The sequence below is a fragment of the Ovis aries genome, chromosome 20, assembly GCF_016772045.2.
Source record: "Ovis aries strain OAR_USU_Benz2616 breed Rambouillet chromosome 20, ARS-UI_Ramb_v3.0, whole genome shotgun sequence".
Taxonomy (NCBI): Eukaryota; Metazoa; Chordata; class Mammalia; order Artiodactyla; family Bovidae; genus Ovis; species Ovis aries.
This window is the reverse complement of record NC_056073.1, coordinates 29,981,439-29,999,751: the sequence shown is the minus strand read 5'-3', so window position 1 is coordinate 29,999,751 and position 18,313 is coordinate 29,981,439. Positions and strand designations below refer to the sequence as shown.

At 40.2% G+C, this 18,313-nt stretch overlaps 3 protein-coding genes across 3 annotated transcripts in view; 1 reads left to right on the top strand and 2 right to left on the bottom strand.

Moving 5' to 3' along the window:
• Positions 1-3,524: 3,524 nt before the first annotated feature.
• The window catches only part of LOC101120961 (uncharacterized), a 31,291-nt gene continuing 16,502 nt past the window's right edge, over positions 3,525-18,313 (bottom strand). Inside the window, exon 3 of the mRNA XM_027959099.3 lies at positions 3,525-6,787. Coding sequence (XP_027814900.1) covers positions 6,471-6,787 — 317 coding nt within the window. The 3' untranslated portion in view covers positions 3,525-6,470. The remainder of the gene's footprint in view (positions 6,788-18,313) is intronic.
• LOC101123417 (histone H2A type 1-D) lies at positions 12,077-12,564 on the bottom strand. Its single transcript, XM_004019044.6, has one exon. It carries the CDS (start codon positions 12,530-12,532, stop codon positions 12,140-12,142), a length of 393 nt encoding a protein of 130 aa, XP_004019093.1. The 5' UTR covers positions 12,533-12,564; the 3' UTR covers positions 12,077-12,139.
• LOC101118999 (histone H2B type 1-N) lies at positions 12,748-13,228 on the top strand. The gene has a single exon (XM_004019027.6). It carries the CDS (start codon positions 12,848-12,850, stop codon positions 13,226-13,228), a length of 381 nt encoding a protein of 126 aa, XP_004019076.1. The 5' UTR covers positions 12,748-12,847.

Genomic DNA, 18,313 nt, shown 5'->3' with positions numbered 1-18,313 from the left:
AAACTTAAACAAATAGAAAAATATATATTGTGACTAAATGCCCTGAGAATTAGCATGTATTGCTTAACACAGTTCCATTGCTTGCTCGGGACTCTACCCTAGTGAGTACACTGTAGGACAGTCAGTAAGAAGAGCTCTCCGTCGACAGCAGCAGGAATGTTAGTTGCTGCTGTTGCTGCTAAGTCGCTTCAGTCGTGTCTGACTCTGTGCGACCCCATAGATGGCAGCCCACCAGGCTCCCCTGTCCCTGGGACTTTCCAGGCAAGAACACTGGAATGGGTTGCCATTTCCTTCTCCAATGAAAAGTGAAAGTGAAGATGTTCAGTCGTGTCCGACTCTTAGCAACCCCATGGACTGCAGCCTACCAGGCTCCTCTGTCCATGGGATTTTCCAGGCAAGAGTACTGGAGTGGGTTGCCATTGCCTTCTCCAGAATGTTAGTTAACTAATTAATTTATTTATTAATTATTGAATAACTGCTAGATTTCAGACATTGTACTTGGCACCGGTGATATTACGAGGGGGAAAAGTCCCCACTTTTTTTGTACTAGAAAAAAGACAGAAAGTAAATAATATAAAATCATCAAAATCATTTTCCTATTGATACATCCAATGGCCAATAGCTAATCTTCATTTTACTTAATTTATTGGAAACACTGACATAATTGATCCTATAATTTCTCTTTGATATGCTTTTTTCACTTGGTTCTATTTTATCAGAGGCTCTGTATATTTTGTTAGTTCATCTCTTCTCCACAGACCCTTAATGTTGGGGGATACAGGCCTAAGTTTTTACTGCTTCTTGCTCTATACTCACCCTCTTGAAGATCTGACCAAGCTCAGACTTTAAATACCATCTGTATATCAATGACTTCCAACTTTATATTGTCAACTCAGCTTCTCTCTTAAACTCCAGACAGACATAACCTCAATTACTTTCTTTCTTTTCTGTCTTTTTTGGTTTTTTTTTTTGGTCAAGTGACTTGTGCTATCTTTGTTCCCTGACCAGGGCCTCAGCAGTGAAAGTGCTGAATTGTAACTACCAGACTGCCAGGAAATTCCTCCTATCCCCTAACTGCTTTCTTCACATGGATGTTTGACATCCTAAAATTAATATGCCCAAACTAGAATCTTTGGTATTCCCTCTTTCTAATCTTTCATTAAATCACTCCCTGATTTAATTGATAATGACTTCATTCTCCATTCATTTCTTCTAGAAACCATCCTGATTTTTCCTTCAAAATATATATGGAAACATCAATTCTCAGTACCAACATGCTCCCATCTTGATGGGAGGACTATTTTCTCTCTCCTAGTTTACTTGCTTTAATATCTTTAGTGTTTTCCCTGTTTCCATATTTGATCCCTCACCAACCTGTGGGAAATTACCTTGATGTCCTGGGAGCCTCCAACGAAACTATGAGGCAAGTTCTCCCAGGGCATAAAAAGACTCAAATCAAATTAAAATGCTAGAGATGCCTGATTTTTAAAAAATAAATTTAAACATACAGCTTGAGACAAGGAGAAAGACATGGGGTAAGTTAAGGCTTAAAATAAGGGTTCAAGGAGATGGACGACCGCTGAATCATGTAAAATACTTGATGCACCTTTTGAGTTTCACTTTTTCCTCTGCAGCAGAACTACAGCTCTGCAAATAGTATAAGAAATACATACTTCAAAATGTTTAGGAAGCCAAGATCAAGAATTTGATCAAACATGACCAGACTCTTTGATAGGTATATAATAGAACATTTAAATTTGTATCTTTTGTTCAACTTGGTCTGCTTTTTAAAGAATATTTATTTTTATTTATTACTGGCTGGGCTGAGTCTTTGTTACTGCATGCAGGCTTTCTCTACTTGCAGAGAGCTGGGGCTACTCTCTTGTGGAGCACGGGTTCTAGGGCTCGTGGTCTTCAGTAGTTGGTGCACATGGGCTCAGTAGTTGTTGCCTTTGGATTTCTAAAGCACAGGTAGATTCTTAACCACTGAACCAACAAGTTGGTCTGTTTATATGACACAGCTGTGCAAAGAGATGAAGGCTTTCCTTCTTGTTTACGGAGGAGATGCAGGAAATTCGGGTTGAATTCCTGGGTCAGGAAGATCCCCTGGAGAAGGGAATGGCTACTCACTCCAGTACTCTTGCCTGGAAAATCCCATGGACGGAGGAGCTTGGCAGGTTACTGTCTATGGGGTTGCAAAGAATCAGACACGACGGAGCGAGTAACACTTTCACGCTTAGTTTTAAGCCTGTGTTAATAATCACATTCCTATGAAAAAGGAGTTTTAACAAAATCCAATCACTCTTCTGTATTGTTTTGTAAACACAACCTAGCAACGTGTATTTTATATTTTCAAAAACATTGTTAGTATTCCTGACAGTTTATCAAAAATTCAGTTACCTAAATATTTTTCTAAAATTTGTAATATGGCTTGGAAAATCTTAAAGAAATCCTGTAGTAGAGCTTGACAGTATCAGGTACAGTTTTTTTTTAAAGCTCTTTTGATGCTTCTTCTGAAAACCTCTATTTCAGATCTATATTTTGCGAAAGTCACTCAGTTGTGTCCAACTCTTTGTGACCCCACAGACTATAGTCCATGGAATTCTCCAGGCCAGGATACTGAAGTGGGTAGCCTTTCCCTTCCCCAGGAGATCTTTCCAACCCAGTGATAGAACCCAGGTCTCCCACATTGCAGGCTGATTCTTTCCCAGCTGAGTCACAAGGGAAACCCAATATTTTGTAGCAGGGGTCTTAGAGATAACTGTAAAGAAAAACAGCAACCATCAGTCTGGTCAATGTATAATAGTAATTAATATTATCAGTATGGAGTGGGATAGAATCCCCAGTATAGATATGGTATTATAGTGAGGATATTGACATTTCCCCTTTGATATATGCTGTAAGTATTTGCTATCGTTGCCTCCCAATGAGAAGGTATTTATACTTAGGAACAAACTGTTGGCAATGTGTCCTTTATATGCATGCAAGTATGGTCCACCCAACTTAAAAAGTATAACTGTTAAACATTTACATTGATAACATTTTACCTGGTTAATTTAGGGATGTATAGTTTCTGTTTTTGATTTGTCCTCTTTTTTCAAATATTGCACAATATATACAACAAACAATTGTCACAATTACATATGCCTAATTACAAATGTAAACGAGAGAACAAACCTTAAGTGTTAAATAGGTAATATCTTAATGGCTTCATTATTCAAAATTTGGTGGTCCAGGTTTAGAGAAGGTAATATCAAAAAGAAATCAGGCTATAAATATAATAATATATTTCTAAAGACAAATACTAAAACACTGCATATAAGATAGTATTAAATTATGTACTGAATATTTAAGGATTTTTTTTCTGTGGGGGTTTTTGTTTGTTTAAGAACCGAGAGACTTCTATCAGAATTATTCAAGACATCGATGGAAAGCCACAAAAATAGTAATAGATCCTCAGAAAATGTAGGAATATAGCTAAAAGTAATACCTCCCAATTCAGAAAAACCTCTGCACAAAGGGAGTAAAAACAGAAAAGCTTTATTGCTAAATAAGCGTTAAACCAGAATGTGAAGAACATCACAGGCAATTTTGCTAAAGGGATTGCAAAGCAAGGAGAGAAATCGCTCTCTTTTATACAGCTAAATGGATACAATCTGCTTAAAAATTAGTAGACATGGCAATTTGTAATCTTGTAATAATGGAAGTTAGCCCCCTCTCTTTCTGGGAAACAGAGATCCTATTATCTTTGATAGTGTTTCAGAGATGGGGCTAGGGTTGTTGAAAAAATATTCCTGAGTTGGGAGACTGGCTAGATGAATATTTAGCCTTTGATTTTACAAAGATTAAATATTGATGAGACAACGGAATTTTTAGCTTCAGATATAAAAATATGTAAACCTAATCATTTTGTCATTTTTTTTACATGTAGGCAACTGCCACCCTTTCTTAGTGATCAATGCAAAGAAATAGAGGAAAACAATAGAAAGGGAAAGACAAGAGATCTCAAGAAAATTAGAGATACCAAGAGACATTTCATGCAAAGATGAGCACAATAAAGGACAGAAATGGTATGGACCTAACAGAAGCAGAAGATGTTAAGAAGAGATGGCAAGAATACAAAGAGCTATACAAAAAAGATCTTCACGACCCAGATAAATATGATAGTGTGATCACTCACCTAGAGCCAGACATCTTGGAATGCAAAGTCAAGTAAGCCTGAGGAAGCATCACTACAAACACAGCTAATGGAGGTGATGGAATTCCAGTTGAGCTATTTCAAATCCTAAAAGAGGATGCTGAGAAAGTGCTGCACTCGATATGTCAGCAAATGTGGAAAACTCAGCAGTGGCCACAGGATTGGAAAAGGTCAGTTTTCATTCCAATCCCAAAGAAAGGCAACACCAAAGAATGTTCAAACTACTGCACAATTGTACTCATCTCTCAAGGCTAGCAATGTAATGCTAAAAATTCTCTGAGCTAGGCTTCAACAGTATGTGTACCATGAACTTCCAGATGTTCAAGCTGGTTTAGAAAAGGCAGAGGAACCAGAGAGCAAATTGCCAACATCCACTGGATCATTGAAAAGGCAAGAGAGTTCCAGAAAAACATCTACTTCTGCTTTATTGACTATGCCAAAGCCTTTGTGTGGATCATAACAAACAGTGGAAAATTCTTCAAGAGATGGGAATACCAGACCACCTGACCTGCCCTCTGAGAAATCTGTATGCAGAATAAGAAGCAATAGTTAGAACTGGATATGGAACAACAGACTGGTTCCAAATCGAGAAAGGAGCACATCAATGCTGTATATGGTCACCCTGCTTATTTAACTTATATGCAGAGTACATCATGAGAAATGCTGCACTGGATGAAGCACAAGCTGGAATCAAGATTGTCGGAAGAAATATCAATAGCCTCACATATGCAGATGATACCACCGTTATGGCAGAAAACAAAGAACGAAAGAGCCTCTTGATGAAAGTGGAAGAGAAGCGTGAAAAAGTTGGCTTAAGACTCAACATTCAGAAAACTAAGATCATGGCATCTGGTCCCATCACTTCATGGCAAATAAATGGGCAAACAATGGAAACACTGACAGACTTTATTTCTGGGGGCTCCAAAATTACTGCTGATGAAGACTACAGATGCTCCTTGGAAGAAAAGCTGTGGCCAACCTAGACAGCATATTAAAACGCAGAGATATTACTTTAGCAACAAAGATCCATCTAGTCAAGGCTATGGTTTTTCCAGTAGTCATGTATGGATGTAAGAGCTGGACTATAAAGAAAGCTGAGCACGAAAGAATTGATGCTTTTGAACTGTGTTGTTGGAAAAGACTTGAGAGTCCCTTGGACTGCAAGATCCAACCAGTCCACCCTAAAGGAAATCAGTCCTGAATATTCATTGGAAGGACTGATGCTGAAGCTGAAACTCCAACATTTTGGCCACCTGACGCGAAGAACTGACTCATTGGAAAAGACCCTGATGCTGGGAAATATTGAGGGCAGGAGGAGAAGGGGACGACAGAGGATGAGATGGTTGGATGGCATCACCAAACAATGGACGTGAGTTTGAGTATGTTCTGGGTGTTGGTGATGGACAGGGAAGCCTGGTATACTGCAGTCCATAGGGTCGCAGTCAGACATAACTGAGCGACTGAACTGAACTGAGGCAATCACTCTTTGGAATGTGTGTCTACATTAGTCAAGGTTTCCCCCTTGACCTTGGGTTTCTTTCTATAGCTTCTAAGATTCTAGGAAAATGCTAAGACCTCCTTCAGAGTTTAGGTCTGGATTTCCTAATCTTATTCCTTTCCAATTTATTCCTATTTCAATCCCAATCTTATTCCTTTCCAATTCTGTACCAAGGATCTTTTAAATTCGTTGTTCTGGTTTATAAAGCTGCCTTGTATTTTTTCATTGTAGAGAATATTCCTGTAATACGACTGTTTTTGTTGAAATCCTTTTTAATTGCACCCCACCCTCACCAACTGTTCTGCCGGATATTACAGTGAGCCTGTACTTTATCATCCTTCCCCACTAGTGTTAATGACTATTGAACAGTCATGAGGACATACAGAGCTATCACTGTGATCGAACCCTAAGACTCCATGTCTAAACTCGGAGTCTTTCTTTCCCTTGGTAGACATTCTCTTGTATCCCAAGAGAAATACCACTAAATCTTAAGCCACATATATTTGGGTGACATTTGCTTCCACTTATGAATGTCTAGGCTATTAGACCAAATATTCCACTGAGGTTACAAAATCCAAAATTATGTTCAAAACATTGCCTGGAAGTGTAAAATTTAACTAAACACTCACAAAGAAGGGTGGAAATAGTGCCCTTAAGCGTTTAAAGCATACAGAGTAACAGGAGAAAACTCAAAAGCAAAGCATCACAGCTCCTCAAATGAAAAGGTGGGGGCCCTTAAAAGGACCTTTTGTTCAATACCGGGAACGCGGATACTCAGCCGCCGAAGCCGTAGAGGGTGCGGCCCTGTCGCTTGAGCGCGTAGACCACGTCCATGGCTGTGACAGTCTTGCGCTTGGCGTGCTCGGTGTAAGTGACCGCGTCGCGGATCACGTTCTCCAGGAACACCTTCAGCACCCCGCGAGTCTCCTCATAGATGAGCCCGGAGATGCGCTTCACACCACCACGACGAGCCAGGCGCCGAATGGCAGGCTTTGTAATACCCTGGATGTTATCTCGAAGAACTTTGCGGTGGCGCTTGGCGCCTCCTTTGCCTAGACCTTTCCCGCCTTTGCCGCGACCAGACATCGCAAAAGCCCGAGAGTCGAAAAAGCCCAACTTCCAGGCCCCGCGATGCCCCTTTATACGTCTGTTGGCGGACCGAACTGAGAACCTGAAGAAAGAAGGAGGCGGGAAGTTACGCCTTAAGTGGGGGAGGGGAATTAGACCAAAAAAAAAAAAAAAAAAGGCCTTCTCTGTTCCTTTGTTCTGAGGTGACTCTTTTGTCACCTTGTTTTAAAACTAGCAATTGCTTTTGAATGCGAGCACAAAACAAGAATGTTGTGTAAAATATACAGAGAAGGCAGGTGATAAAGTAATAATTCACAGCTAGTAGCTATTTGGTATTTTGGTGAACAGATAAAAGCACATACTCTTTCAAAGAAAATGTATGCAATGCCATAAATGGCATTTTGGGAACTTCTTGCACTGTTTACATTTTCATCAATTTCCCCTATTTAACGAGAAAGTGTATTTTTAATGCCTGCTTGTTAACCTTATGAATTCTCTTTAATACTTTTAACAAACTCCCCAGTAATCAGTGTTTTGGAAAAAAATTTTTTTTTTTCCACTTAGTAAAAATTTACTTCACTATACTTGGGTATACTATACTGCCATTTCTAACAAAGTGTACCAGAATATGTCACTCCCAAATATCCTTCTTAAACATATGAATTATAATGAGCTGATGGTTTTGAGAAAAAGCAGGCATAGGAGAAGCTATAAAAACAGAATTTAATACCGAAACCTTCCCTGGTTGCTCAGATGGTAAAGAATCTTTCTGCAATACAGGAGACCTGGGTTGGATCCATGGGTCAAGAAGATCCCCTGAAAAAGGAAATGGCTGCCCACTCCAGTATCCTAGCCTGGAGAATCCCATGGACAGAGGAGCCTGGCAGGCTACAGTCCATGAGATCACTAAGAGTCCGACACAACTGAGCAGCTAACACACACACTAAGGGAAATTTACATTTATGTCAGAAATCTCCATTTGTAAGTGTATCTCCTTCTTTGAGCCAGGAAGAGAAAGATATTAATAACTCACAAGAAACTTACCTGAGGAAGGGGCAGGACTTAAATCTGCCACACCTGGTTTACTCTGGGTTTCCTGCTCAATCCCTATAAATGCCACTATCTTCAACATATTTTGTCTTTAGCTGAAGATGATATTTAAAGCAGTGGTTCAGGCCACTTCTGAAGTTCAGAACAGAGGTTCAGTTCCCCTCTGTGTATTCTATGTATACATCAGACATACATGGTTTTAAACTTGTTTTTCTCTTGTAAATCTGTTTCTTGTTACAGGAAGCTCTCAGTCACAGAATGAGTAAAACTAATATATTCATATAAACAATTGAAAGAGCATAGATAAAAGTCTGGGAGTGGAGAAGTTTTTTAAAACCACAAAAACAACTTTGGGGAAAGACATTTTTTGAGAGCCTCAGTAATTTGTATTATTGAAGGCTCCATAATTCTCTGTCCTTAATGCTGGCCCCTGTCCAGAGTCCCTGCCTTCTTCCAAATTGTTGCTATTTAGTCGCTCAATTGTGCAAACATTATTATGACTCCATGGACTATAGCCAGCCAGGCTTCTCTGTCTCTGAGATTTCCCAGACAAGAATAGTGGAGTTCGTTGCCATTTCCTTCTGTAGGGGATCTTTTTGACCCAGGGATTGAACCTATGTCTCCTACATTGGCAAGCTGATTCTTTAACATTGAGCCACCAGGAAGACCAAATTACTGGTCCCCCAAATCTCTCAATCTCTTTATTATTCCACCATGTAATTAATATTCATCAATCCTGAATATTCATTGGAAGGACTGATGCTGAAGTTGAAGCTCCAACACTTTGGCCACATGATGCGAAGAAGTGACTTATTGAAAAAGACTCTGATGCTGGGAAAGATTGAAAGTGGGAGGAGAAGGGGACAACAGAGGATGAGATGGTTGGATGGGATCACCGACTCAATGTACATGAGTTTGAGTAGGCTCTGGGAGTTGGTGATGGACAGGGAGGACTGGTGTGCTGCAGTCCATCAGGTCTCAAAGAGTCGGACACGACTGAGCAACTGAAATGACTCACTGAGAGACAGGAGGAAACAAACTACAAGTGTCAGATTTTTGGTTTCCCTGATAGCTCAGTTTGTGAAAAATCCCCCTGCAATGCCGGAGACCTTGGTTCGATTCCTGGGTCAGGAAGATCTCATCGAGAAGGGATAGGCTACCTGCCCTAGTATTCTTGGGCTTCCCCTATGGCTCAGCTGGTAAAGAATCTGCCCGCAATGCAGGAGCTCTGGGTTTGTAAGATCCCCTGGAGAAGGGAAAGGCTACCCACTCCAGTATTCTGGCCTGGCACATTCCATCGACTGTATTGTCCAGTTCAATCAGTCAGTCAGTTCAGTTGCTCAGTTGTGTCTGGCTCTTTGCGACCCCGTAGCCTGCAGTACACCAGCCCTCCCTGTCCATCACCAACTCCCAGGGCCTACTCAAACTCATGTCCATTGAGTCGGTGATGCCATCCAACCATCTCATCCTCTGTCATCCCCTTCTATCCTCCCACCTTCAATCTTTCCCAGCATCAGGATCTTTTCCAATGAGTCAGTTCTTTGCATCAGGTGGCCAAAGTATTGGAGTTTCAGCTTCAGCATCAGGCCTTCCAATGAATATTCAGGACTGATTTCCTTTAGGATGGACTGGTTGGATCTCCTTGCAGTCCAAGGGACTCTCAAGAGTCTTTTCCAACACCACAGTTCAAAAGCATCAATTCTTCAGTGCTCAGCTTTCTTTATAGTCCAACTCTCATATCCATACATGACTACTGGTAAAACCATAGCTTTGACTAGATGGACCTTTGCTGGCAAAGTGATATCTGCTTCTTATTATGCTGTCTAGGTTGGTCATAACTTTCCTTCCAAGGAGCAAGTGTCTTTTAATTCCATGTCCATGTATAGTCCATGGGGTCGCAAAGATTCAGACATGACTGAGTGACTTTAAATGTAAATGTAAATTGAGACCCTGTAATCTCAAGACAAACTCTGCTCCTCTCTTAACTATCTAGAATTCAAAATGGGAGTCTTTCCGGGCTTCCCTGGTGGTTCAGATGGTAAAGAATCTGCCTTCAATGCAGGAGACCTGAGTTCCATCCCTGGGTCAGGATTGTCTCCTGGAACAGGAAATGGCTACCCACTCCAGTATTCTTACTCAAAGAACTCTATGGAATGGAAAATCCCATAGACAGAGGAACCTTGTGGGATGCAGTCCATGGGGTCACAAAGAATCAGACATGACTGAGCAACTGATACTTTTACTTTCCCAGAATTATTACCAGAGAAAAATTTTGAGTGACTCAATTGCATGGTAGGGCAAACTAATTATCCAGTATTTGCTTTTTCTCTTATTGTTCTGTGAATTACCCTGTTGTACTTGGAAGCTGTTGTCTAATTCCTTAGCTCAGAATGGGATATAAACTTCATTTTACATTCTTTTTATGAACTTCACACGTGTGGGGTGTTTCCGTATGTATGAAATTCAATTTGATCTTTCTTCTGTTAATCTATCTCATCATATGAATTTGATTATTAGACCTGTAAAAGAACCTTGGAAGGGTAGAGGAAAATTCTTTCTCCCCAATAATACACAAAAAAATGTAATATGGGAAGATACTGCCCAATACTTGCATAGTAGTCCAGTCTTCAGAGAGGGAAATTAATGGGAAGACCAATGTCAAGAACAAAGTTTAACTAATACTTTTATAAATCTTCTGCCACTCAAACTGAAGTGTACCTCTTATGAAGACTTTGCAGCATAAATTACGGAATTCTTCAGGATCTAATTGAAAGAAATATATAAATTATTTTGGCAAGATTTTTGGAAAGTTGTGTTATCTCGATTTTTAAATGTAAGTTTTATTTTCTTTCTGATTGTGCAGATAGTAAGAACAGTAAGGGCTTTATCCAATGAAATTGGATTAATAGTCCATTACAGTCCATATAATTCTCCAGACCAGAATACTGGAGTGGGTAGCTGTTCCCTTCTCCAGAGGATCTTCCCAACCCAGGAATCAGACTCTTCCTAACACAGGATGGAAGCCAGGTCTCCCATATAGCAGGTGGATTCTTTACCGACTGAGCCACAAGGGTAGCCCAATTTTAAAAGCTCAGTTAATATGTGGAATTATAAGTAATGACATATCACACTTGAATATTTTATTTAAAACACAATTTATATTCATTTATCAACTATTTGATTATAGGTTCATTGATTACCATTAATAATAAAGGCATTATTTTAACAGTGTGATGGTCCTTGTTGTAAGGAATAGAAGTGATACAAGGGTTACTTCTTGCATGATCAACATCAATAACTATAACCACAGCATATTTTATTATTAAAACATGAAGATCTCATAGGCTTTCCTTGCAGCTGTATCATTTATTCTTGAGAGCTCTAGTTCTGAGATAGAGCTGTTGAAAGTTTACAGACTCAAATAATGCAAATGACTTTTTAAGAGGAAAAAACTGAATAATTAGATTCACTGAAATCAGGATTCGATTCTTCCAACATCAAAGAAATTTAAAAAGAAAAAGGATTGTTGTGGTCACTGTTATTTCAAAGAATATTATTTACATGTGATTGCAATTGAGATTTAAACACAGGAAATAAAAATATTTCAGGAGACTCAGAAAACTTATTCCAGTGGACTAGGAATGCGATTGTAATTCCTTTCATTAAAATGTATTCATAATGAAAGCTAGATTACCTGGTGTGGAGAATTGAAGGCCCTCTTTAGTTAGTAGGACTTGATCTGAGAGCAGGGTGAGTGATGATAGTGGGGGAAAAGGGGAACAAGAATCACTGACAGCATTAGGACTGTAAGAACCTAGTTTGCTGATTTATCTTATACATGTGATTTACAATGTCTACTTTTGTCTGTTAAGGCACATCTTCCTCTTTTACTTCACCAGCATTGATGTAAACAGCCCACTACAAGCTGTATTCTTTGCCTGAAGCTACTTGAAAACAAGTAATTTACCTTGCTGGGTTACTATCGTATTCTCATTTAGGAGGGTGAGTGGTGTGCCCTAAGATTCAACTGAATTAGGAGGGAAGCTAGGCCTAAGGTTTTGTCTCAGATAGCCATTTTACCCTGTAAAGGAACCACAGAATTTTGCCCTCATAGGTTTAACCTAAAACTTAAAGTCAATTTAGAGACTTTGGGGATAACGACCTACATTTATGTGAGTTAGCAAATTTTGTTATAGATTTCTTAACACCTGGGTATCAGAAACAATGGGAATTTGAAAGTACAGCTCGTTTTGCTGATAAAGTGGGTGGCTCTGAAAAGAGCCTTTTGGTTTTAACAGGTTTGAGTTACAAACAATGCCAGGTTTTTACTTGCCCTTGGCCTTATGGTGGCTCTCGGTCTTCTTGGGCAGCAGTACCGCCTGGATGTTGGGCAGGACACCACCCTGGGCGATAGTGACTTTACCCAGCAGCTTGTTGAGCTCCTCGTCGTTGCGGATGGCCAGCTGCAGGTGACGCGGGATGATGCGTGTCTTCTTGTTGTCCCGGGCCGCGTTGCCCGCCAGCTCCAAGATCTCGGCCGTCAGATATTCCAGCACCGCCGCCAGATACACCGGGGCCCCGGCTCCGACCCGCTCGGAGTAGTTACCCTTGCGGAGAAGGCGGTGCACTCGGCCCACGGGGAACTGGAGCCCGGCCCGCGAGGAGCGGGTCTTGGCTTTTGCACGAGCTTTGCCTCCTTGCTTGCCACGACCAGACATGACGAAGGTACAATCTCACCAATATAAAGTATGAGTATACAATCAGACCTATCTTATTTATAGTCTTCACTGGGCGCGAAAATAACGGTAGACCATTGGCTAAAGTTGCAGTTTCACCTAACCCAATGAAACCGTGAGTTTGAAATACGCTTGTTTTAATTGGACAAAACTATTATGTGACGTTTCCAGCATCCACCACCAATCAGACGCTTGGCATTACTCACTGCCTCCTTTAAGAAGCTGTGAAGGAAGCGAATTCTTACGGCTTCTCTTCTTTCTGTTGCTTTGGGGCTGTTTGGCAGTAAACTCCCCGCCATGCCTGAACCATCTAAGTCCGCTCCGGCCCCGAAGAAGGGTTCCAAGAAGGCGGTGACCAAGGCGCAGAAGAAGGACGGCAAGAAGCGCAAGCGCAGCCGCAAGGAGAGCTACTCCGTGTACGTGTACAAGGTGCTGAAGCAGGTCCACCCGGACACCGGCATCTCGTCCAAGGCCATGGGCATCATGAATTCGTTTGTGAACGATATTTTCGAGCGCATCGCGGGCGAGGCGTCGCGCCTGGCGCATTACAACAAGCGCTCGACCATCACATCCAGGGAGATCCAGACGGCTGTGCGCCTGCTGCTTCCCGGAGAGCTGGCCAAGCACGCCGTGTCTGAGGGCACCAAGGCCGTCACCAAGTACACCAGCTCTAAGTGAGCCGGCCCGCCACGGAGTGATCGGTAAGGCTTGGCCTACAACCCAAAGGCTCTTTTCAGAGCCACTCAGTCTTCTAAAGAGAACTGGCACTCACTTTATTCAGTAGGTGTTTCTTATATGCTGCTAAGTAATAAGTTCCTTTTTTTGTTTTCTCTTAAACTAGAGAAATTTATTTGTCACAGTTCTGGAAGGCAGACGCCCAAGACTGTTAACAGGGGTGGTTTCTGCACAGGCTTCTCTTTGGCTTCCAGGTGGCCATCTTTTCTGTCTTCCCTAGGTATTCTTCCTGTTCACATTTCCTTTGAGCTTGTTAGAAATTGCTTCCTCTGTAATGTAGGTGCTGCAGCAACGCTGGAGACATTTTTATATGTTTATGTCGAGAAAGGTCAGGTTCATTATCAGACAAATTTTGTAAAGAAAACAAAATACCGTTTGTCCCAAAGCAAAATCAGCTCTCCTTTACGTTTGAAGTTGGCAAAAGATTTCGTTGACCATGGCTTGTCCCCTGCATCCTTAATTTTAACGTGTGTGTGCCTGAGTAAGGAGTTCCTTGGAACACAGTAAGAAAATTACAAATCGCATTATTCACTTATGTTTGCTTTGTGAAGCGCTGCTGGCTTTCTTCCCCTTTCCCTGAGTTTAAATTTGCCAAGTATTAAGTTAAAAAGGCAGAAGCAAACCAAACGGAAGTGAGAATCTAATTAAAGTTAACGCCCTGAGCAGGCTGGTGCCACGTTTTGTCTATAGCCAATCCAGACGCTGCGCGCGCAGTTTGAAATTTACTAACGGTGTCGTTTGTGACTCCATCCTAACGGAGAGTTCTGGGCCAAGAGGCTTAATGGGAAACTCTGCCATTTTCTCCAAACCCTGGTTTCTTTCTTTTTTTTCCAGTATGTTTCTGGGATTTACTTTTGCTGTATCAATTGGAACAATTTTTTTTTAAAATAGAAGGACTGTTCTCCCATCCTCAAAGGAAGATAAAATTCCATCTCTTCATTTTAGGCCCTTAGGAATGACATATTTAAAACTATTTTGGTCTTTACCCGGAATCAAGGTGGCAATGCTTCCCCCTAAAAGTATGTTATTCTATCAAGTGACCACTTGATACAAAAATGACCATTTGTTCATATTGCATATGAAAATGTATAGGTGACCTAACATTTAATTTGCAATATGCCAAGACATAAATGAGTAGCCATGAAAACTTTCCTAAGACTAAAGTCTAACTATGTGGAAAACTACTCTGAATCTGCTTAAGACCTCACATTCAGAATTAATAGGTATAACCTACATCTTTGGAAACTATTATTTTTTTCCCACTAGGTGATTTATAATTTCAACTTTCTGACTTTGTATATTAGGCATATTAAAAAGTATTTTTAATGTAGGTTTTATTAAAATAGAGACAAAATCTTTCCCAGAGGATTTCCCCGTGCTTAGAATGAAGAAAAATATGCATTAATTAAAGATCTTTTAAAAATGTTTTAATTCTTTATAAATGACTTTATATCCTGTCTGCTTTAATTGTGAAAATAATGCAGAATATAAAATTGAGAGTATAGGCATGGCCTGTTCATGCATAAAATGACAATGTTCACTATAAAGTTACACCTTGATACTAGGAATATGTATATGTGATGTGAATCTGGAGTCGCAACTAAAATATAGGTCAAATATATCAGTGTCTTTTACTAGTTAGTTCTTGTGGAACAGTGTTTTGATAATGTGAGGTGACGTGTTACATGGCAGAGAAGAATGAAGTTATCAGCTCAAGAAGAAAAGAGTCTGATTTGAAAAAAAACTATTTTGGGAAAAGATTAAGAACTTTTAGTGAAAAGAGTAACAGGTCCTTAGCCTTTGAAAATACATTTTTTTTTTAAGTTTGTTATCGCAGTGTTCTAAGTTCTCTAAGGCAGCCAGGCATCACACAAAGCAGTCTAACATAAATCTTGGTCTGGAGATTTCCACCTCTACTCAGGAATCTAAAGTCCATGAAGAGCAACTAATTACAAGTTTGAGACAAAGGAAATCCTGATGGGTATAAAACATGTATGCTGACTCAACACAAGGATGGTCTCCCATGTGTGGAGTAACAATAGAGTTAAGATGAGAGAGGCAAGAAAACCTGAAACTAGTGCTAACTTGAGATTTAAACAGAACAATTACAGTCATCCACTGGAATAGTTTGGCATATAAAAAGCCATGAATCCATGATAATAAGCAATTGGAACAAATACTATATAATGAGCTGAATAAGAAGTTTACATGGTATGTCACACTATTCATATTTTCCCAAGTCTTTGTGCCCTATGTTATGAACATGAGTTATCTTCCCAGAAGGTGCTGGCCTTGCATTCTTAAGGTTTTATTGTACTTATATTAGGGGAAACTTAACCTCCTGTGATGCTATAGGATCAAGTCTCAAAAAAGATCTTCCTGAGAATCTCACTGATGCTTTGTTCACTAAAATTTCATTTCAGGAAAGCAAATTGCATTTTAATGATTTCCATTCTTGGAAATCCATCCAAGCTCTAATTCCCAAGGCAGCCTTAAATTATCCTGTGTATCAGCTTCTACGGTAGCCATCCCCGACACTGCATTCATGCTCAGTCACTTCAGTCATGGAAATTGGATATATCTCAAAAAAGTACATGCTGTATCTGAGTCAAATCTCTTGAATGTTAGGCATTCCATCTGGCTCTATATTTTTGCAGAGTTCACACCAAAGAGCTTAACACTTAACATTCAACCACCTTCACAAGGACATTTTTATCAAAGCTATCACCTCTGTAATCACATTTTTTTTCCCTGAAACTTTGACTTATGCCTTGTTTTCCAGAACTACATCCATCACTTCCTGATCCTGCTGAAGCCATCAGTGCAATTAAACTCATCAGAGTACTCAGAACAACGTCCACTATGGATTCTTCACTTCTGTCATCCTGACAGTCCTCCGATACATTTTCACTGGATCCAAAATCTTGGTGGAGGAAAATTCCTGAACACTATCCTCACTTCTTAAGGTGGAATGCTTATCTCTTTAGGCTACATGAGACTGTAGCTGTTGCTTCCTTCAAACCTAGTGTTAAATTTTGGCAGTGACCACACCGTGGGACATAGACTTCTAAAAGCCACAAACCATGACTTTGAATAGTTTTTCAGTTGTAATTTGATGGAGTTAAGAAATATAGAATACACGTATATGAATACATGTATGTGAATAAATGTATATTAATAAATATACATTTGTCTGTATCATGTGCTGCTGCTCTAATGTTCCAGACTTCAGTCTATCCTATGTAGGAAGGTGAAAGCTTGCAATAGTCCTTTAAGGCCATTCTCATTCCATATCTCTTTTCTAGGTGAACAAACTAATGCACAGAGAAGGGGAGTATTTTGTCTAAATAGCTAGAGGATCAATGATAGAGTCAGTTTTTAAGCCTCATGGTAGTGGCCATCACCGTAAAAATGATGTATTTTGTGGTCATTCTTTCAAAACAAATAAAGAAATGGAGATGGGCCATTTGTATTTGTTTTAATAGTGAAAAAGTTGCCATTCTTTATTTGGGGGGAAAAAAAAAAGTTTATCCTTCTTGTTCCCAAGAACAGAAAAGAAAAAAAAGGGCAGTTTATTATTTTTTTTCTTGGCAAACACTGGTCCAGCTCTCCTTAGAGGGTCCTGTAGCCCTACTCTTACCATCACACAATTAATAACTTTTGCCTTTCCTGTGGGAAACAAGCGTGTATAACAAAGTCTGCCTGTTGATTATAATACTGAAATTAAAAAAACAAACAAACAAAACTGAAACCTGTTTCTAACTTTTCCAAAAGACAGTGTTCAAAAATTACAACTTAAATTCATCTAATGCTTGTACATAGACTGTATTTCATCTGTTGGAAATGTGTGTCAATTTGCTGTTATGTCATGCTACCAAGGAGCAGAGAGAAACCTGCCCACTGAAACTTCTGTGTGAGACATGGAATTATATCTCTTATCTGACCATCATTTCTGCCTTGAAGGCGGTAATGAAATTGACAAGAAGTCCCTCCCTGAAGCAGCAGCCCAGCTGGGAAGACCCTTTATATTCATTTTCCTAGAGGGTCAGCAATTCAGATTTCCTCAAGTGAAAGGCTTAAACTTTCACTGTGGATGAGACCTGATTGCTGTTTAATTATTTGCAATGGATGCTAAACATTAACCTATCCTATTCTTAGTTTCTTTTGTCCTCCTCATTCCAAAGGATCAAAACTAGGCCTAGTCCAGGGAAGGGAGTCATAAGGTCCTGATTTCTATGGGCTGTTCTACTTATAGGAAGGCAGCTTCAATGGGGAAAAATCTTCCCCCCTACCAAAATGTAACCATATTTAGGGATAGATGTTATGCTCCGAGCCCGTATCTCCAAACCGGCCAAGAGAGCAAGTCCACCACAGTAATGCAAAAACAAGAAGGGAGTTTATCTCTAGCGTGCTAGGGCTCAAGTCTCATCCCACACAAGGGAATCCGACAAGAGCCGCAAACAAAGGAGTATGGCGGCTTATATACAGGCAGTTCTTTGTCTCAGTTACAGGAGTAGCTGGCGTTACATGATTGGCCAGGCAGGATGAGCGCATATCCTGTCTCTTTCTGGTAAATATGACTCAGGTCCTAGAGACCGTCGTTTGGTCCCTAACATTCCCCCCTGTCCTTAGATCATATAGAGGAATCTTCCTCTCGGACCTGAGACACAGTTTGATATTGTTGTCGAAGCACAAACAGCTGTACGGTATTTATGCGTTCTTTTATAAAGGCTACAAGTCTATTGATAATGCATGGGCCAAAGGTAAGCATTAGTAAAAGTACTAGCAGGGGTCCTAGCAAGGTGGAGATTAAGGTAGTCAGCCAAGGGGATTGTTGAAACCAAGATTTAAACCATCTCTGTTGAGCCTCACGTTCTCGTTTACGTTGGGCTAGTCCTTTTTTTACTTTGGCCATAGATTCTCTAACTATTCCTGCATGATCTGCATAGAAACAGCACTCTTCTCCTAGGGCAGCACAGAGTCCCCCTTGTTGCAGAAAGAGTAGATCTAATCCCCTCCTGTTTGCTT

Excerpts from the sequence above, each read along its gene's own strand:
- LOC101118999 (XM_004019027.6), top strand. The coding sequence starts at position 12,848 with ATGCCTGAACCATCTAAGTCCGCTCCGGCCCCGAAGAAGGGTTCCAAG.
- LOC101123417 (XM_004019044.6), bottom strand. The coding sequence starts at position 12,532 with ATGTCTGGTCGTGGCAAGCAAGGAGGCAAAGCTCGTGCAAAAGCCAAG.